Source organism: Pyxicephalus adspersus, chromosome Z, assembly GCF_032062135.1.
Source record: "Pyxicephalus adspersus chromosome Z, UCB_Pads_2.0, whole genome shotgun sequence".
NCBI lineage: Eukaryota > Metazoa > Chordata > Amphibia > Anura > Pyxicephalidae > Pyxicephalus > Pyxicephalus adspersus.
The window spans coordinates 7,577,882-7,599,959 of record NC_092871.1 but is presented as its reverse complement, the minus strand read 5'-3'; the positions used below and the strand labels follow the sequence as shown (position 1 = coordinate 7,599,959).

The 22,078-nt window shown below is 36.8% G+C and overlaps 3 protein-coding genes across 3 annotated transcripts; 1 reads left to right on the top strand and 2 right to left on the bottom strand.

Moving 5' to 3' along the window:
* Positions 1 to 4,487: 4,487 nt before the first annotated feature.
* Positions 4,488 to 5,423, bottom strand: LOC140343810 (olfactory receptor 5G9-like). Its single transcript, XM_072430692.1, has one exon. The coding sequence runs from the start codon at positions 5,421 to 5,423 to the stop codon at positions 4,488 to 4,490; it is 936 nt and encodes a 311-aa protein (XP_072286793.1).
* Positions 5,424 to 7,317: 1,894 nt separating this feature from the next.
* On the bottom strand, positions 7,318 to 8,430 carry LOC140344249 (olfactory receptor 8D1-like). The gene has a single exon (XM_072431288.1). It carries the CDS (start codon positions 8,421 to 8,423, stop codon positions 7,488 to 7,490), a length of 936 nt encoding a protein of 311 aa, XP_072287389.1. The 5' UTR covers positions 8,424 to 8,430; the 3' UTR covers positions 7,318 to 7,487.
* Positions 8,431 to 16,892: 8,462 nt separating this feature from the next.
* LOC140343808 (olfactory receptor 6C1-like) lies at positions 16,893 to 17,828 on the top strand. The gene has a single exon (XM_072430689.1). The coding sequence runs from the start codon at positions 16,893 to 16,895 to the stop codon at positions 17,826 to 17,828; it is 936 nt and encodes a 311-aa protein (XP_072286790.1).
* Positions 17,829 to 22,078: the final 4,250 nt, after the last annotated feature.

Genomic DNA, 22,078 nt, shown 5'->3' with positions numbered 1-22,078 from the left:
AATTTGACTTTTTTGGTAAAATTTTACAGCAGAGCAAAAAGAACGCCGCAAGGAAATTTGTGCTGACATTCTGCAGCAACTTGAGATAGAGCCGAACCTTTCACTAAGTCATCACATGGTGCTGAAACCCGGATCTTCCAGTATGGTCCCAAAACCGCCGTCACTGGAAACACCTTCATCACCAAGAATCAAAAAAGTCCAAATTCACAGCCATGCTCATTGTGTTTTGTGACATGAAGGCGTCATTTTGCCAGAACGAGTTCCAGAAGACACAACAGTGACCCAACAATATTATAAGGAAGACAAAGCTGAGAGAAAGAGTCAGGAAAAGACGGCAGAAATGTGGGAAATGGCTTCATTCTTCATCAGGACAATGCTCCTTCTATCACTGCACTTTCTGTGACCGACAAACGCATTACTACGCTGGAATATCCTCCATATTCACCAGATTGGCACCTTGGGACTTTTTTTTTCGGTGAATAAAGGAACACGCTTTGAGTCAATGGATGCAGGAAAGAAAAAACATCAGATATCAGAAACTAATCTGCTCCACACCTTCCACCAGTGGGAAACAAGACGGCATTGGTGCTTATTTGTGAATGGAGAGAATATTGAAGTGGAGAAGAATTAGAATTTTCATATAAATAAATAAAAGTCAGTTATTATATCTCTGTATTTCATAAAGAGACCTCATAACTTAGACAATTGTGCACAGCTAACTTAATATGTAATATGTAATACCAGGAGCAACATCATGTCCAAGCATGACTGAAATTCCTTTGGGATGAACTGTAATGTTGTTTGTGATCCAGCTCTTCCCATCCAACATCAGTACCTGACCTCAGAAATGGTATTTTACTTAATGGACATACATTTCCATAGAGCACTAAATGTGAAAAGATCTCCAGAAAAGTAGCTTCTGCATGTCTAATAAAGTCTGAGCTTCTTGCAGGTGTGAAGGTTCTCATTATCCAGAGAATCCACATTGGTCACATTCAGTTGGACTTCTTGCAAGACATTTTGCAGCTCTCCAAAGTGGCCTTGTACATACTCAACCACTTGACATTTTGAGCAAGACATTTTGAGGTTCTCCAAGCATCTGAAGAAGCAGCTTGGGAAGCTGCGAAACATTTTCAACATTACAAGAACAAGTCCAGCTGAATGTGGCTAACTACCACTAGATATTATCGGCCATGGTTTTGGAAAGGGACGTCAAACAAGCCTATTTTGCTCAAAGTTTTCCACCAACATTTTGCTTTATAGCTCATCCTATTACACTATTGGAGTTTAGAAATAATGTATAATTAAGGAAACCTGTCATCACATGAGAGATCTGTTCAAGGTCTGCCATTGTTGACCTCTTCTTCTGATATTGGCTATTGTGGAAATAATCCTTGAGGCTTCATTGCTTCTTGATTATCCTGTAATAAAGGTAATGAAAAGAAATTTTGATTTCTTATTATTCTTCTTTATTAATGGTAGCGTTCATAGTTCTCTTGCTGTATCTGTAATTTGAGGAGGGTTTTTGGAGTATCAGTGTTCCTGTGTTCAATCATTTCAATAAATATGGAACATTGATACCCTTCAGGACTTTAAATTTTCTCTGACCACGTCCCGAAATATAGTAGAAAAAATTGCAATATGGTTTATAAAGGGAAGCCAAATTTGATAGGGACTTTTAAGGTCAGATGTTATGTCAACAAATACCAGCAAAGTATAAAACACATCATATTTTATTTATCAACATTGTTAAAAAAACACACAATACAAAATATAAAACCAACACTTGCTACACAAGAGAAGAACTCAGTAGATCTCCCAATGGAAAACCACTCCAATTGAGGAATTTCCAACAACTTCACGCATTTCGTGGAATCTATGTCTGCTTCCTCAGGAAGCGGTGATCTATAAATAACAATTATTATTTCGAATTTTCAGCCAGACTATGCACAATATTTAATTTATATATACACAATAATTAATAAGCATTTTTGACACATCGTTCAATAACACTAATAGACTTCTATGAGATGCTAGGTGCTGGTGTCTTTCAACGATTCTTTCACATAGCCAGTTGGAACAAGCACGGCGAGGCACAGGTAGGAGGGACGTTTTTCAAAAATATATACTGGCCTTAATAATGACATTTCAAGATAGAAATAAAATATAAATTCATTTAATTGAACTGTTTAGAGCTGCATGTCTTGTATAACTGCTACTAAGTTTTTTTTTTATAATTCTTCTATAATCCTAATATGTCAATTTTAAAAATTAACCAAATCATCATAATTTGTGTAGTAAATATAAAAAAAAAAAAAAACAATAAAAAATTGCTTAATAGATTATCTGGTAGCGGCCAAGCTTCTTTGGTTTATTAGAGTGTTTAGTATTCCTACTTCCCCTGAAGGATGATCCTTATATCCAAATGAAATAATAATGAGAAAGCTTCTTCTTTGTTTATTGCACCCCATAATCAATAATTAAAATACAATAGCCCAATATTAGGGAAAATGTATATATAAGTGCACTCACCCACTATAAGGAAGGAAAACCTTTATTGTCCTCCTAATTCCATTTTACATAGTTTAAAACTAAAAGGACATGAAACAGATTATTAACCATCACAAAATATTGAGGACAGTCTTTCACTATTCTCAGTATAATTTAAGACTTACTTGTAAGATATATTAATCAACATTGGACAATTAGTGTCTGTGCTTTAAAATTCCTCTTATCAGTGTGTGTTACTGTGCCGTTAGCCGGATCACTAAATTAAAAAGCTATAAAGAAAAAATGAAAAAGTCACAATTTTTATAGGCACAATCCTTAGATAATTTTTTCCTTTTTTCTTTATAACTTTTTAATCACATAAATGACTTCAAGACTTTTCTAGGGCTGCCCCCACTCTCTGGAATAGTCTTCCTCACCCTATTTGTCTTGCAACTACTTTAAAAGCCCTTAAAACCCAACACTTCTTGTAACTCTTAAACCCTCGCTAATTCACCCAGCATTGCATTTGCCCCTCCTATTGTGTGATATTTCCCCCACCTCTTAGATTGTAAGCTCTTCGGGGCAGGGTTCTCTCCTTCTTTTGTATCATCGTTTGTATCTGTTTGTCATTTGCATCCCCTATTTAATGTACAGCGCTGCGTAATATGTTGATTCTATTCTTTAAATAATAATCATAACTCTGACTGTAATTTGGATCACATTGAAGAAAACAGCTTTCATGTGTTTTTATAAAATATATGGTAATAAAACTTTGGAGAGAAAGTGATCCAAACAAGCATCAGGATCCCCACCTAACAATTCCCTGACAACAATGTAATTGCAATAAATGATTTTCACAGACAGGAAATCAGAATTTAGAAATACAATTTGACTCTTTATTTTCCGATGAGTTACAACATACTGTATAGTTTTTTTTTTTAATTTTACCAGTTGCATTGTAGCATAGAAGATGATTTTTGGTATTTGGGTGATGCACTTTCCATTCTCTGGGCTCTTGCTGCTCTCTGGCGGACACATTTAGTATAGCAGGTTCTCCTGCCTACTTTTGCGCAAGAAAAAAAATACTTGATTTTTTACTATTTGTATTTTCACCTTGTCAAAGTAAAAATATCAGGCTGTAGTGCTATTGTAAATCTAGTCTGAACTCATAGCCAATTACAGACCTTATCAGATACTGTGGCATTGGGGTTTAATGGGCCTGATTTATTAAAGCTCTCCATGGCTGGAGAGGATACACTTTCATCAGTGAAGCTGAGTGATCCAGTAAACCTGGAATGGATCTGGTCCTGGATTCAAAACACTTGCTTGCAAATAGCAAATGATTTTAAAGAAATCCATTCCAGGGTTACTGGATCACCCAGCTTCACTGATGAAAATGTATCTTCTCCAGTCTTTGAGAGCTTTAATAAATCGGGCCCAATGAAAGATGCTGTAGATAGATGGTTTTACTATCATCTGCCAGAAATACTGCCAGTTATCAGTCTCCAGTTCAGGGAGAACATAGGTGTCAACCCTCATGAAGGCCTTTTTAATTAAAATGTATGTCCAGCCAAATCCTTCGCTTGGATAGTTGCGGATAGAAATAGGAAATATTTTTCTCCCTGTAAGGTTTTTACTGATATCCAAGACTCCGTTAGAGAGATTATTTTGTTTTATCCAGCTGAAAAGTTAAGGATATTAGTAAAAATCTCCAACAATGAAACAGAAATAAAAAATATTTTCCTTATGAAATTTTGGAAAAGATAAAACCTTGGCCATATTTTTATTTCTGTCTTTGTTACAGATTTTCTCTTCCTGTCTGGTGAAACCAATGTCAGAAGAGAAGGAAATCTTTTTAATAGAGCTCCGGATATCATTAAAAACCTAGTTCCTTCTTCTCCACACCATTCAAATCTGTTTTGAGTTGGACAATGTGTTCACATTTTCCATAAGAAATAATACAATGAGTAAAACACATAAAATAAAAACAAATTTTACTAATACTTTACAGGACCTAATGTCCTTCTTAATGCCGCTTTCACATCTTTGTTGTTCAGGCTGTATATCAAAGGGTTCAGCATGGGAACCACGGCTGTGTTAAAGAGTGAAAACAATTTATTGGACTCCAAACTGTCCTCTGTTGTTGGCCTTAGATACTGGCACACCAAGGTCCCATAGAGAAGGACAACGACAATGAGATGTGAGGAACAAGTGTAGAAGGCTTTATATCTCCCACTACTTGTACGGATCCTTACAATGGCGCCAATAATGAAAACATAAGGAGTGAATGTGAGAACAAAAGGTGTAAGACTTAAAAGTAATAGTCCTTCAATAAAACTCAACATCTCCAAGACAGATGTGTCACTACAGGAGAGACTTAGAAGGGGCACAAGATCACAAAAAAAGTGATTTATAGTGTTGGATTTATAACATGTCAGCTCCAATAGTAACACAAGATAGGGTAAAACCTCTACAAAAGACAAAACCCAACAGACTATGGCCAAGAGGGTGCAAACTCTGGAGTTCATGAGGATGGAGTAACGCAAGGGATTGCAGATGGCTACATAGCGGTCGTAACTCATCACCGTCAATATCAACAGCTCGTTACAGGCAAAGGAGGAGAACAAATAAAACTGTAATATGCAACTGAGAAAAGAAACAGTCTTTTTCCGTGATAAAATATCTACAAGTATCTTAAGCTGAGTGGTGGTGGAGGAGAACATATCTAAGACAGATAGGTTGGCCAGGAAGAAGTACATAGGAGTATGGAGATGAGAGTCCAGGCAAACCAGAAGAAAAATGGTCAGGTTACCACCAAGAGTCATAAGATAAATAAAAAGAACCAAAAGGAATATTGGAAGCTGCAAGTTGGGGTCACTTGAAATCCCACTGATAATAAAATAGAACATTGTAGTCTTGTTAATTGGTTCCATGCAAACCATTGACTATTGATCACTTTTTTTCTTATTTGGATTAGCTGTATTTTTAAGAGTTCATTCTTTTCTTTTTCACCAGCTACAAGGATAGTTCATTGTGTGATCTTGTTGTGTCTGTTCTGAACAGAGACTTTATTATTTTAGAATAAGCTTGGGACCACATCTCCAAGGGGACTTAATTCCCTCAAGACCAATTGTTTCAAGAAGTCATTAACATTAACAAATGTTGCATTATACAGTGCAGAAACAAAATATATTTACCAAGTGCTAAGAATAAATTATTATCATTAGGGAGTTTTTATGTTTGTTATGTAGTGTTTGTATTTTAATATTTTCTTTTATAACCATGCTGCTTTTAAAAATGTTTTTAGTGGACTTATTTCTTTATTCTAATCTTTACATACCTTCTTCCTTTTGACTAATGCAAATAAAAAAAAAATAAAAAAAAGAGAAAAGTGTACAAGAAAACTAAACATACAAGAAAAATAAATCAATGTATTGACAACCTATTGAAAACAATATCATGATGTATTGGTATAATATACAAAGAAAACAACTGTGAAAGCTGACAATACATATAGATTTATAGTAAATTTTCACATATGTTCATCACCCATGTTTACGCGTTTCGCAGACAGACTTGACTTTGGCAGGAGGAATGGGCGTGTTTTGGAGAGCAAATTATCTTTTGAAAATAGATTGCTCTATTGTTATGAGAGTATAATCTACAAATATACAAAATTGAACAACAAATTGAATAATTCCTTGGTTACTTACATTAAATGAAAACTTTAACATTAACATGGACCATCTCCAACCCAAAATGACAAAAGCAATGAAAGGGACACAGCGAAGTACGACATGAAGAGACTCCATCTAATCAATATTTTTGTATCACTATTGCTAAGCAAAGTATTACTATTGTATTTGTATTTGTTTGTATAACTATTGCAATGCAAAGCTAATAGTTGCCTATCCGCAGCTCCATACTCTTCCCAACCTTAGCACTGGAGTACAGCTCTTGTGTCAGGTCTCCTGGGTGCATTAATAACCTATTCAAGTCATTCCCCTTTGAAATGTCCTACTACCGCACCATGGATCCATTGCCAGCAGCTGAAATGGGTTTAATTCTGCCCATTACATTATTTGGAGTTAAATTAGTAACCAAAATACAAGTGTTGGTTTTTCCATTTGTACTTTTATTTTAGAAATACTTTTGTCCTTCAGACAAACAAAATTATACATATTTTAGGAAATGTGTCACAAAAAGTTGATCACAATTTCCTTGAATTGACGCCATGAAGTCCCCAGTTAGGTTTCCAGCATTCAGGAGCCATTGGTTGGACCTGATTTGCTAATTTTCTCAAAAAACAGAGAAGATAGTTCATCTAAGGAGAGCATTAGTGATCCAACAAACCTGGTAATTGATTTCTTAAAAAGGGTTTGCTTTTGGGTGGTAAAACGTTTTAATCTTGAGCCAGGTCAGAGCACATGGTACAGGTGAAGGTTAAAAAGTTTTCCCACAGAATAGCCAACATTTTTGATGGTTTGATGGATCACCTAGATTCTCCTATGATGGTCTTTTATTTCCAGACCTAAAAACATTTAAAAATTGGAATCAACGCCAAGAAACTCAGGTCAACTGGGAATTTGGATCACATCTGTGTGTTTTGGCTTTTCTACCATCCTACTGCACAGTTGTAAACTCACCATAATGCAAAATGTTGGAATGAAGGCATGTTATTTTTATTATTATTATTATAAAAAATATTATTAAACCGGATTTACAGTATATAGTGCCAACATATTATGCAGCGTTGTACATTAAATAGGGAGAAGACCCTGCCCTGAAGAGCTTAATAACTATGTTATAGGCGATGGTCAATTCCCATGCAGCCTTGGATGTGATCATGAAGTTCTTTTCCATTGGTGCACTCCGAAATATAGAGACTTGACAGCTTGGCAGTATAAATGGTGTGGCAACTGGATAACCTTGGAGCCAAGGATTGATCACACCTCCATTTGCTACTACTTCAGTTTTTACATTCCCACCATAAACCATCACAGCATTAACCACTTCAGTTGTCTTCTTGCCGCTGATTTCACATCTTTATTTTTCAAGCTGTAGATAAATGGATTGAAGACGGGGACAGCAGCTGTGTTAAACAAGGAGAACAGTTTGTTGGAGTCCAAAGTGTCAGTGGAGCTTGGCCTTAGATATTGGCAGACAAGACTCATGTACAGCAATATAACCACAGTAAGGTGTGAGGAACAAGTGTAGAAGGCTTTGCGTCTTCCGGTGCTTGAACGAATCCTTAGTATGGCGGCTATGATGAAGATGTAGGAGATGAAGGTAAAGAGGAAAGGGATGAAGCTCACAACCAAGAGCCCCTCAATGAATATTATGAGCTTCAGCAGAGTGGTGTCACTACAAGATAGTTTCATGATGGGCAAAATATCACAGAAGTAATGATTGATCACATTGGACTTGTAGCATGAGAATCTAGATATGGCCCACATGTGTGGTATAACTTCTGCAAAACCCAACACCCAACAAACCATGGCCAAGAGAATGCAAATGCTGCTGTTCATGACGAAGTGGTACATCAAGGGGTTGCAAACAGCAACGTAACGGTCATAACCCATGGCTGTCAGTATGAGAAGCTCACTGCACGTCAAAGAAGAAAAGATGTACATTTGCGACATGCAATTGGCAAAAGAAACTGTTTTATCACCAGACATGTAAGACAGAAGGATCTTATGGAGAGTGATTGTCAAGCAAAATACATCAAGAAAGGACAAGTTGCCCAAGAAGAAGTACATTGGGGTGTGAAGATGAGAATCCAGGCAGACTAATAGAAGGATGGATATGTTTCCAGTAACTGTAATCAGATAAATCAACAGAACGAAAAGGAAAACCAAGGCTTGGATCACAGGAACATCAGAAATTCCTGTAATGATGAAATATTTGATTGGAGTCTGGTTCTGAATACTCATATCTTGGGATATGTCTGATGCCTGGGAAGAGAAAACCAAAAGTGTGTTTCAGTAAAAGTCTTTTTATAGCCAAAACTTTTTCTTTTGTTTTGGAAAGATTAGGGGAAAATTAGACCCCCATGTGAATATGGGGAGGCTGCTGGAACAATTTGTTACATTCCATTAAAAAACAAATTTTCTTGTCTCTATGTAACATTGACCAATCTCTTCTGAATCCACAAAAGGTTTAGGCTTTACATTGTTATTACACGGTATTTATATAACGCCAACATATTACGCAGCATTTTACAAAGTAAATTGTCATATCACTAGATGTCCCTTAAAGGGACTCCCAGTCTACTTTAGTCATATGCCTTTAATATAGTCCAAGGTCAATTTTGGGAGGGGGGGAAGATTAACCTAACTGCATGTTTTTGGAATGTAAGAGGAAACCCACACAAACACAGGGAGAACCTGCAAACTCCAAGCAGTTGGTGTCCGAGATTCAAACCTGGGAGCCAGCGCTGCAAAGGCTAGAGTGCTAATCACTGAGTTACCATGCTACCCATACATACACCTAAATGAACATATTTTCAATATAATAAAAATCAGTTTGTTGCCAGGATATTGTTATATAAAGCTTTAAAAAATAAAACAGCATTGTAGTGTTTTATCATCAACTTCAATTTGAATGCAAGTACCCTGAATCTGCTATAATACTAGAATCTTGTTACCCTCTATATTGTGCAGCCAATCATACTCTACTGTAGTTCACATGTCAAGCAATGATCCCATCAGTTTGTTCCTTCCTTTCATTGTCCAAGCTTAAATGGTGAACTGTGGTGGAGAAAATTGAATTAACCAACCTGGCTGTGCTATCTACTGTAAAGACAAGTTTATTGGCAGATAAAGTTGCTTTAATCTATGTATTTGTATAAACCAGTGTCTCTCAACCAGGGTTCCTCCAGGGGGGAATAATGGTTCCTTGGCAATTTGTGGCTTTTAGGTCAGTTTAAGTGACCCCCAATGATCTTTTTGTCTATCTGTAAGGCTGACATTCTTACCAATGGCCAGCAATGTACGAAGAATTCTTCTCTCTGACCACCACACTAATGTACTGTGGGCTGTGGATATAGAAATTATAGAAGGGGTTCCCTGAACACCTGAAAGTTATTTCAAGGGTTCCTTCATGATAAAAGGTCAAGAAAGGATGCTGTAATCCATATATTAACAATATATTTACCTGTTTGCCTGGATTTTAACCTAAAGCCTGAAATTGATTTTAGGTCTTCTAACTACAATGTTGCCTATAATACACCAAAATAACCGAATACCTTTGATTTTAGCATCCAACAGAGCCCCAATTCTTCCAACATTTCCTGTCTGACACCATGGCTAGGGGGTCAAGCGTGACAGGTAAAGGCACTAATTGGCTGCTTAAACAATGATCCTGCAGGTAATAAGTCCAGGATCCAATCCTCATGAATTTGGAGAAAAACTCCAATCAACAGTGGCATAAGATAAAGGGTTGCAGAAATCTTACTTGAGACCAAGGCCCATTACTCCAGGGGCCTGTAGGGGTCCACTTTATGACCACTGTCATAGCCCAGAAAAGCAGGACGGTAATATTTTCTCTTCTGGCGCTGTATACAACAGTGAGCAATCGGTGAAGTTACACTAATGGTTAAGCAGCTGAGTTCCATGCCAACAAATGTCTAGGCGGCTTCTGATGTAAAGAAGGGACTCTGATATATATTGGGTGTTCAGATTTGAAGGGGAACTCCTGTTATGAAGGGGAGAACTCTGATGTAAAGAGGTTCTCCTGATGTGAAAGTTCTTGTCCTGAATTGTGGGGGCCTTGTCAAAAATTAGCATTGGAAACCATAGATCTGTAGCTAAAAGGCCATCAGCTATGGTTCAGGCTGCTCTCTGCTGACAGCTGGACATTTAATGAAGGATAACAAATGTGATCATCTGATAGAGTGGAACAGATTTATTTAAGTCAATTTTGGAGGTCAGAGGATTTTATTTAATCTTTTCACATATAAAGAAATGGTTCAGGGCTGTCTGCAGTAGGGATGAGCGGGAATGCCTTTGGCATTCTTGCCAAAATTTCCCCGAACTTCTGATGGTTCTGCTAATTTTCAGCGAACCAATTTCGTGAAACCATCGGAAGATTGAGGAAATTTTAACAGGAGTAGTCACAGGACTAATTAACCTGTAGTGCCCCGGGGACCGCGGCTGTATTCATTGTGAAGATCCCCGACACTAGAGGTTTATTTACACTCTAGTGCCGGGGATCGCACACTGAGCTGATCAATGAATGCAGCCGGCTTCATTCATTGATCAGCACAGTCCGCAATCTTTTTTTTTGGGGGGAAAAAAATATTATTTTTAATGGATTGGTTACCTGAGCTATAGATTGCACAGAATTTGACTAATTAACAGTGAGTGGCCTAAGAAAATGAATAAAGGATCCTTAGTTAGCTAATACATAGGGCCTGATTTATTAAAGTTCTCCAATGCTGGAGAGGATACACTTTCATCAGTGAAGCTGGGTGATCCAGCAAATGTGGAATGGATTTCTTAAAAATCATTCTGTCATGTTTCCAATCCTGGACCAGATCTATCCCAGATCTGCTGTATCATCCAGGTTATCCCATGATAGTCTATCTTCACCAGTCTTGGAGAATAAATCAGACCCAGTATATGTAAACCCAGGGACAAGTCCATATTCCTTTAGTAAATCAACCCAATAGTATTTGCATAAATAAACTAGAAAATACAGCACATAAAGAATATGTCAAAATTAGGAATAAAAATTCTTTAACAAAGAAGAATTCAGAGTTAAGGATCAGATGATGTCTATCAGCTAATGTTATCCACATGTGATATCACTTACCTGCATAAACAAATCCATTCTTTTCTAATAGGTGGGGAGATTCTGTTTTATATTCTTGGAGATGAGACAGAAGGTCTCTGTAGATGAAGGTAATAAGTCTCCATAGGGCAGCTGGTTGGTAATGGAGAGCTTGCATTGCTAAAAGTAGAAATTGTCACAGGGAATAGAAACGCAAAGTTTATGGTACTGAAATAAAACTTTGGTGATTAATAAGCAACTTATTCAAACTGAGCAAGTAATTTTAAAGAGAAAGTGGAACCTCAATCATGTTTATCTTCGCATTTGTGTATTCATTAAAAAAAAAAAAAACATCAAATATTGAAAAAAAATTTGCTTCAAAGAGACATTTCAGGAAATCCAAGCAGTTAATTTTCCATTGATATCAAGTTCAATGTTGTTGGCTGATCATTTTTTTTTCTTTAGATTTGATTACATGTCATACCTGTCAGGCATTTGTCTGGTCAAACCCATCTAACCTTATTCTTGATAATGATATTGTTGGACAAAATCACGAGGAAAGGGAAATAAGGTAAAGAAAAACAAGCAAATAGATTGGTCATTCGACTTCGACTTAGCTACCCATAAATCTGCTACTTTCCACACTTAAAGCAAACCTAAACTCATAATTTTTTCTTTATAATAAAGGGTAAAAAACCCTTTTATGTTAAGTAAAAATTCAATTTTTTTAAAAAAAAAAAGGGTGCAGCACCGCCCCCTAAAGGGCCTAGGCGATAGAGAATGAATAGGAGTGTAAAGCCTCTCATGATACCTACCTCATGCATCCCAGGAGGCTCTTGGGAGCTACCTCTGTGCATGCCCGAGATGCTCTAAAGGGAAAAAAATTGCCAATCTTACACATGCGCAGTAAGATCGGCAAGTTTTTTCCCATCTCCAGCACCGGATCTCGCGCTTGTTTCGAGTGACATAAGAAGAAGGACACAGAAGAAGAGGAGAAGATGGTGGCACCCAGGACGACGCAGGAGCCGATGGAAGAAACCATCTTCGGGATTGAAGGTAAGTGAAATTTTTTTTGTTTTGGGTGAGGTTTGAGTTTACTTCCTCTTTAATTATCAGCACAAACTCTTCTCCTATCAATAAAAACTTTTTGATCACCAACACAAACTTTTTCCCTACCATTATGGGTTCCTAGCCCACCAATACAAATTCTTCATCCACCAATGCAAGCTCTTCGCCTTATAATTCAAACTCATCATCTACTAATTTAAATATTTTAGCCACAAAAGAAACCTTTCTTACCAATAAAAACTCCTTAATCACCAATGCAAGCTTTTCCCATACCATTACAAATTCTTCTTTACTAATTCTACTACTTCAAATATTTCAGCTACCAATACAAATCTCTTTTCCTACCAACATCAACTTTTTTCCTACGAAAACAAACTATTTATTAACCAATATAGACTCTTTCCATGCTGATAAAAGATCTTTAATAAACAATACATATTTCGTCTTCTATCCATAAAAACTCTTAAGTTACAAATACAGACTCTTTCCATATCAATGTGAACTCTTCCGCTACCTATACAAACTATTCCCCTACCTGTACCTAACTTTTCCCCCACCAATGCAAGCGTTTCTCCTACCATTACAAACTCTTCTACTACCATGTCAAACATTTCAGTCACCAAAACAAACTCTTTTCCTACCAACACCAACTCTTCTCCTACCAAAGCAAATTCTTTAATCACAAATACTGGCTCTTTGCAAACTAATGCAAGCATTATAATAAACAACATAAACTCTAACAATACAAACTCTTCCCCTATCAATATAGTATCCTTATTCATTGATACAGACTCTTCCCTTAGCAAAAACTGCTTTTTCCCTACCAATACAAACTCTCAACTACACATACAAACTCTTTTCCCTCCAACATAAACTCCTTTCTCACTATTACAAACTTTTTAATCAACAATGTAAACTTTACCCTACCAATAAAGTCTATTCCCCTACAAATACAAACTCTTCAATCAACAAAACAGACTCCTCTTCCACCAACAAAAATTTTCCCCCTACCACTAAAGACACTTTTTCTATTAACTTATATATATACTTATACACTTTTTCCCCCACCAATACAAATTCTTCCCCACCAATATAAACTCTTCTTCTACCAATACAGACCCTTCAGCCACCAAAAAAAACTTTATGTGATCTATTTATAAAAATGGAAAATCTCTCATTGACTAAACATTCTTTAATCTTCAGGTAAGGAAGGGATTCTTTACTGTACAGTCTGTGAAAATGTGGAATCAGAAAGTTTCTGCAAGTTCTATAGATTGCTTTCAGAAAAAGCTGGATGATTTCTAGAAGCACAGAATATACCTGGGTATTAAAGTTTTACAGTAAACATAACTGTGAGACTGTTGATCCAGGGAACATCCGATTGCCTCATGGGATCAGGAAGGATATTTTTTCCCCTGTAGGACCAGATTAAACCAGAAGGTTTTTTTGCCTTCCCTTGGATCCGCTAGTTCTTTTTCAAGTGCAGTCATTGATTCTGTACTTTGTAAATGTCGGGGTCACTGTCTTATATAAGAGACCCCTGTATTTACCAACACATATTCTGTTTTTATCAATCTTAATGGCGTTTCTTTCAACACAAACTCGAAAGTTACCAAAACAAACATTACTCACAACACAAACTATACACATACTAAAGCAAACACTAAAACCAACAAAACAAAGTCAATATTCACCAACTGTAAACACTACATACACCAACACAGGATGTGTATTTATGTTCACAAACTCACAAAAAGTCCTAAATGTAGGTTTAAATATCCTAATAAATGACTTTATGGCTGGTTATATTGGCAATGTAAAAATTTAACCAAGAGTCACTGAAGATCCGGCCTCTGCCAGTTGTGTTAGACATTTATGCTTCTTTTTGGGGTAAATACCTGGGGCCTTATCTGACAAAGGTTTAAAAAATGGTAAAAGGCCCTAGAAAGTTTGTAAAACTGTGTGTTCATTTTGGCTAATGCAAAATGCATGCCCCCTCAAAAGGATCATCAAAGTTCAAGCTCATAGATGAGTTTTTAAGCTTCTGCCATAACCAGTAAGTATGCACGGCATATTCGCCATTCATGGCACAGACTTACCTGTGTGCAGCCACTCTGCAGTGGAGACAGGTCTAGCCCCTGGCATTACTGCACTAAAGGAAGCCCCCATCTTCACAACCAATGCCACAGTGGATTTCGGAGAGGACAGCCATGCTCTTTGCACATTGGTTGGCCAATGATGCTCTAACCCTTGCACATGTGCAGGAGTTAAGTTGTCTCTGGGTGCTGGCTATAGAGCGGATCACTACACTAAACTGCACAAATACCATACTATGTAGAGCTAAAACAAAAAGCCATCATTGTTTGCCAGTCCAGACATTGTAGTCCTCTTTTGTCATTTACCTCTCCTGCCTGGTGACTTTTTGTTTTGTGAGTTTAGGTCAGCATTAAAGGGCAAAGCCAAGTAGCCAGTGGCATGAAAATTTATTTGACTTTTAAATTGACCAATTAAAGCAAAATGTGTTAAAAAATGTGTAATTAAATAAAACATACAAGATAAAAAAATCAAAAATACTAACTTAAAAATATGAAAAAAAATGTTTTTTTTTCCTTTATTTTTGTATGGTATTTGTATTTGGTAAAAAGCAAAAAATTACATCACTGTCCGCATACTAAATTCTGTCCTTATTAAAAAAATCACATGAACTAATTGCAAAATACATAAAAAAGGAAAATATCTAGGTAACTATCCCGACTACCTGGCCAGTTAATCACTCCTTTGAGTTACTTTTACCTGACTGTCCTCTCCTATATTATTATTATGCAGAGAATCACATGAAGTCCCGCTTGTGTCTTTAGTAAACCAGTCCCAATGTTTCTTAAAATCAATTTTAACTTTCTAACTATAATAAGTGTAGGACACAGTAGAACTTTCAGTTCAGTATCCCAAGATTACTGATTGCTGGCAGCTGCACTTTATACTACCAAAGTGATAACAGAGAGTAAACATTGCTACTAAAGATATGAACAACATGAACCTTAGAAAGTCGTATTAGATTGTTAACATTGTGTTGTTAACATTTTGTTGGAGACATATAATTTTTAGGTGCAGCAACTTGTGCATGTGTTTAGAGAGGACACATTGCTGCTATATATAAATACCTTTCTAATCGTGGAGGCTGTATTGTGTACGTTATAAGTTTATTACGAGGGCTGGAAATACCATATTATTATGATTTTATATGTGATATTTTATTGCTTAGTGTTTTTTGATATTCAGTATATTATTAAGATTTCCATCTCTCACAGTTGTGTTGGGTAGATCCATTTAAGGTTAAGGTGTTAGGTTGGAGTTTTCTAACCAGCATTCCTCCAGAGGTTGCTAGGGAATCCTTGAGCAATGAGCAATTTGTACCTCTCAGGTCAGTTTAAGTGACACCAATGATATTTTTGGATATCTATAACGATGACATTCTTCCCGCTGGCCAGCAATCTAAGAAGCATTCTTCCTACTGACTATCAAACTAATGTTCTGTGAGCCGTGGATAAAGTAATTATATCAGGGGTTCCCCGAAGACCAGAAAGTTGTTTCAAAGATTCCCCAAGTTATAAATGTCGGGAAAGGCTGTGTTAAGTAATTCTTTGATAACCATTCATGTCATCTCAGTCCTTAGTCCTGCACTAAATGGGTTTAGAGTTTGCAAAACAATTGGTGTGATTTGGGAATTATATAAAAATAATTCTTAGCAATTAAAGATTGGTCCACAAAGAATCCAATTCACAGATGACTTGTTATCAAGATTTCAGGGGATTATAAAATGCTTATCCACAACAAGAACCTGTAAATAGGAATAGTTGCCACCACTCCACAGCAAGGGTATATTGTACAGACAATTACCATACAGGTGCAATAAAATCCGATTTTCTTAAAAGAATGCATCTCCTAATAAAGCTTCTGTATGTGTCATAGCTTGACATTTCAAGACCATTAAGTCATTTTATTGCCTTTTTTCTGAATTTTATATGGCCAATAAACCTCTAAGAAAGACTTATCTTCCTATAGTCTGGTATTTTACAATTTCTTTGCATATAGGGTGCAACCTTGTGAAGCCTTCATTAAAATGTTGATCTGAATTTTAAGTGTGCACCTGACTTGATATATTATTTTACATAAGGAGTGCTGTCACTGTCAGCTGTGGAATCTGTTCCTGGAATCTGTTCCTGTAACAGACAGGTGTGATAGTAGCCAAAGGTTGCAGGTTAACAATCGTACAGGATTTGGTGGGTTTTTTCTGCATCTAATATCTTGAAGTACAAAATATTTTATGTCAAGGAAAGGGTTTGAGTTTTGCAGAATTTTATTGCATGAAATTTGAAAAAAAGTCAGCTTTTTATAACTTGCTGCTTCTGCTACTACTAACTTGTTCTACTTTGCAATGCCTAAATAATTTTATTATTCCACAAAAATTAAGTAACAAATTCCTTTCCTATAATAATTACACTGCTGGACATCATTTGATAAAGTTGTCCATTGTTTAATTTTGTCCCCGTTCTGGCAAAAGCATGATTAAGAAAAATGTGACAACAGTAAACTTCTTTATCCTTAAAGGAATTTCAGATGTCCCTGAACTGCAGGTTTTAATCTTCTCTTTGGTTCTTCTCATTTACAACATCAGTCTTGGTGGCAATTTGGTCATTCTTCTGTTGGTTTGCCTGGATTCTCAGCTTCACACTCCCATGTACTTCTTTCTATGTAATCTGTCCGCTCTCAACATTTCTTCCACAACGGTTACACTACATAAAATCTTGAGTATCTTTGCGATAAAATATAATGTGGTGTCCTTTAATGACTGCATGGCACAGGTATGTATGTTTTCATGGTTATCAGGAAACGAGTTTATATTGCTTACGGCCATGAGCTATGATCGTTATGTTGCCATCTGTAACCCACTACGTTATTTAACCGTGATGAATGAAAGAGCGTGTGCTGGTTTGGCTCTATTCTGCTGGACATTTAGTCTTCTCCAGATGCTCCCTGCCATGGTCATTGTATCTAGATTTTCTTGCTACACTTCAAACACAATCGACCACTTCTTCTGTGACATGATAGCCCTGATAAACCTTTCGTGCAGCGACACCTCCATTTTGAAACTATTGATCTTTACAGAAGGGGTTTTACTTTCAACCTTCACTCCTTTTCTTCTCACCTTCATCTCCTATTCGTTTATCATTGCCACCATATTGAGAATCAAATCAACTAATGGGAGATCTAAAGCTTTCTACACATGTTCCTCTCACATAACAGTTGTTGTTCTTCACTACACAACTATCGTTTGCCAATATTTGATACCGAGTGGCACTTTTAAGTCCAGTAAACTTTTGTCTTTGCTCAACACAGCTGTGGTTCCCATGCTAAATCCCATCATTTATAGCTTGAAGAATAAAGAGGTGAAGTTAGCTTTATGCCGAAAAAAAAAGAACTTTACATCTATTTTATGAAGAGAGTATTTACAAGGAAAAAACAACACTAGAGACATAGGCTTTGTTAATCTAATATTGCTTTTCTTTAGTAATACATAAAAATGGTATATACCTATGTCATGTATCAAAGGATATTTCACAGAAATATTAGGCATTGTCTAACGGTGGCTCAGGGGTTAGCACTCTGGCCTTTGCAGCGCTAGGTCCTAGGTTCGAATCCCAGCCAGGACACTATCTGCATGGAGTTTGCAGGTTCTCCCCGTGTCTGCATGGGTTTCCTCCGAGTGCTCTGGTTTCCTCCCACACCCCAAAAACATGCAGTTAGGTTCATTGGCTTCCCCCTAAATTGACCTAGACTACATTAATGACATATGACTATGGTAGGGACATTAGATTGTGAGCTCCTTTGAGGGACAGTTAGTGACACAACTATGGACTCTGTACAGCGCTGCGTAATATGATGGTGCTATATAAATACTGTGTAATAATTCTTAATTAGTGATTTCTTGATCTTGACATTTCTCAAAACTTGCCCAGTGACCAAAGACCTTAAAATGTATCCTAGTCAGACAAGGAGTGGGGAAACAAATTATTAACCCTGTGTTAGGGTTTCAAACTTTATAACGTGGGGGAACTGTTAAAATAACTTTCAGGTCTTAACCTCTGCTATAATTCCTTTATCCACAACTCACAGTACAGAGCGGTGGTCAGTGGGAAGAATGCCTCTTACATTGGCTGCCATTAGAAAGAAAATCACCCTTACAGGTAGTCAAGAATATAATTGATGATAGTTAAACTGACCCTAGGGTTCCACATGATAAAAAACGGTTGATAAAAACTACCATAACAGGTTGTTTTTGCTGGTTATAATTCATACTGTATATATATTCTGTTGACTCTTGTCATCAGTATAACAAAATTTGGGTATGGCACCCTATGTCAATAACTCATATGTCAATCACTCCAAGGTATAAAATCATACATGAAAAAAATAAACACTCAATAGGCCAAAAATATTGTCCACAATCATACAAAAACCTTTTGTGGGATTTTAAAGTGTATATATGATTGTTTATCAATAGTGATTATAGCTAAACCACCTGGGCGTTACACTGAGGTCCAGATTTCTGTTCCAAAAGCGTTACACTGTTAGACCTGTAACTTACAGAAATATGTCGAGGATTCATTAGAAGAAAGATCATATATATCTAGTTACAGAATAATACAATATTTATTCATAATACATCTTATCCTTGATAATAACAGTTACCAACAGGGAGATAAAGCCTAGTACTAGTATTAGGCCTAGATGATAATACCTATTGAAGAAAAACAGGGTTCATCCAAACAACAATAGAACTGTGTATTTAAAAGAATAAGGGATAAATAGTATGGACACCAATGAAACTCTTAGTAAAAAAAAAAATCTTCTAAAAATATAAACAAGAAATACAAATATAAATGGTATTGCCTTAACAATATTGCCCTATTATATAGAGATACCGTAAACAATTCGCCTTTTTTATTTCCTTCCTGGAAACTGAAACCACCAAAAAGACTGGGGATACCAAGCAAAGTAAATAGTGTTTCCCAGTGAAAAGTTTGTTATACAGTTGATTTTATGGGGTATTCAGTCAGATTAAATTGAAGACGTGCGTGCATCAGTTGATATCATTATTCAGTTTCTATTTACTAGCTTTTACCAATAGCTAAAATTGTGTGAGAATACAAAATAATGAGTTGTCAACAAAACAGTAGAAAATTATTGAAACCACTAAAAAGTAGTGGTTGTGATTTTATACAAAAACATCTATTGATCTTAAAAATAAAGTACTTAGAACTTTTCTTCTTATATACAATTATAATTTTGGAAATTAATTTGATTAAAATCTGATTAAAAAGTAATCTCCGGAGGCGCATGTGCGCAGCAGATCAGGATGACTGCGTGTTGATCTGGCTTTGCGCACCTCGGACACACTGATCTCCCCCCCTGTGAAGGTTACGCATGCTACCAGAGATATACTTACCTCCTTGATCGGCGGACCCACTGTGGAACCCTTGGGGGCCATGGGACAGACTGGAAAATTGGCTTAACGGCCTATTCAACCGCCGTGATAACACTGCGGCCTGTGTTCTAAAATGGTGCAGAAGGCTTCCGATGCTGACGAATCTGCTAGGGATCCCTTGGATGACTCACCTTTTTCTGATTGTAGCCAGCAACAGTTTCCTTTGGATCTCTCCCCTTCTGATCTTGAACCAGGTGAGAGATGGCTTAAAAAAATCAGAAATATCATGAGAAATGAGATTTTGCAAGCAAATAAAAAGCTCTCCTCTGCCTTAGTAAAACAATTTAAGAGCTAGGAGGCCGCATTGTAGTCCTGGAAGATAGATTTGATGATGTGAGGACTGTCTTTGAGGGCCATGAAAAGGACCTTCATAATGTACAATTAGAACTGCAAACATTGAGAGACCAGTTAGAAGATGCAGAGAACCAGCTAGGGGAGATAACATAAGAATCAAGGGTATCCCTGAAAGTGTTGTGGATCTTAATGGAATAATTACAGCTTTGCTTAGTGCCTTAGTACCTGATGTTCCACCAGAGCGCCTTGAAATACACAGGGTTCATAGAGCCCTTTCCCGTAAACCTGCCGATGGTCCTCCCAGGGATGTTATAATAAAGTTCCACTATCACTATTATTACAAAAGAACTAAAACCCGTAAACCTGTGGATGGTCCTCCCAGGATGTTATAATAAAATTCCACTATCACTATTATTACAAAAGAACTGATTCTACAAGCCTCACGTACCCGGGACTAACCTTCTTACCAAGATGTTTCCCACCAAATATTTGGGGATTTGTCGCAATCTACTATACAGAAGCAGAACGTTTTAAAACCATATTTGTGGATTCTAAATTGCCTTTTACATACCATAATCACCCATATTCGGTGGTTACTGCAGCTGATTTGCAGAAATGTTGGGCGGACTTGTCCTCTATATCCTTTAGAGAATACCTCTCAAATGTCTTGCGCATCACAGGGCTGTCGGCACAAGCTGATTCTCAGGATCCCTCTATGAAGGAAAAAAAGTTCACAAGAAAAAGCTCATTCCAAGGCTTTGGGGCGTTTGCAATTACAATCTTTTCAGAAAGGGGCTGACGGTTGAGCATTTCTTGTTTTCATAAGTTAACTCATTCTATTCGTATTATTGTTGATTTGATACTTCATATGTGTTTTCTTTTTTTGGATTGCTGTGTTATGTATGCAACCTTTAGCCATAAGTGTTTGTTTTGTATATCATTCTCATTAGTAATTTTTGTTCTTTTTTCAAACCCCATGGTGGGATGATCTGTGTTTTAGGTTATCTTTGACGCTTGCTCCCCTTTCTTTTTGTTGACCTTCATTGTATTGGTTCCCTCTTTTTTTTTTGGAACCAAGGGTCAACCATGATGCACTACAGTGCTTCCCCTTCCATGGTTCTTTCATATATCCTGATTAGGATCTGGATTTTTCGGTACTTTTTTCATTTGTTTTTGTGTATTTTTTTGTATCTGTTTTCTCGCAATATTTAAATTCAGCTTTGTACAAATGAAATCTAGGGGAGGCATTTATTTCCTTGATAAATGCTACCTACTCTAACCCTACAGACTTGGTGCATTATTGCTGTTATACATCTGAATCTTTTAATATTGCTCGAGGCACTAGACAGGGGTGCCCCTTTATCACCGTTACTTTTTGTATTGGCATTGGAAGCCGTTGCAGCGTTTATTAGACAGAGTACTGAAGTTCGAGGACTCAAAACCGTGCAGTACACTCATAAAATTTTGCTATTTGCAGATGACATTTGGTTGTATGTAACCACCCTCATGTGACGGTATTTTCTCCTTTAAAGATTTTTGCGGGTTTTGAACAGATTTGGGGGCTTGAAGTCAATCCCACTAAATCCCTGGCATTGAATGTTTCCCTAACAAATGCTGAAGTGGACCTACTTCGGTCTAATCTTCCGTTCAACTGGGTTAAAGACTTCTATATTTAGATGTTCAGTTAGCTGCAGATCACTATAAACTTAAGTTAATTATGTGCCTTTAATAAGGTCCCTTTGTCACTTTTGCGGTCCTGGAATATGCCATACTATCATGGTTTGGGTGCATTATGCTATAAAGATGACAATTTTGCCTAAAATTTTGTATTTTATGCTGGTTCTTCCTATATCTCTCCCTCTCAGGATCTGTCAGACTATCCAAAAAAAAAAGTTGCTATTTATATGG

Coding starts and splice junctions, on each gene's coding strand:
- LOC140343810 (XM_072430692.1), bottom strand. CDS start 5,423: ATGGAACCAATTAACAAGACTACAATGTTCTATTTTATTATCAGTGGG.
- LOC140344249 (XM_072431288.1), bottom strand. CDS start 8,423: ATGAGTATTCAGAACCAGACTCCAATCAAATATTTCATCATTACAGGA.
- LOC140343808 (XM_072430689.1), top strand. CDS start 16,893: ATGATTAAGAAAAATGTGACAACAGTAAACTTCTTTATCCTTAAAGGA.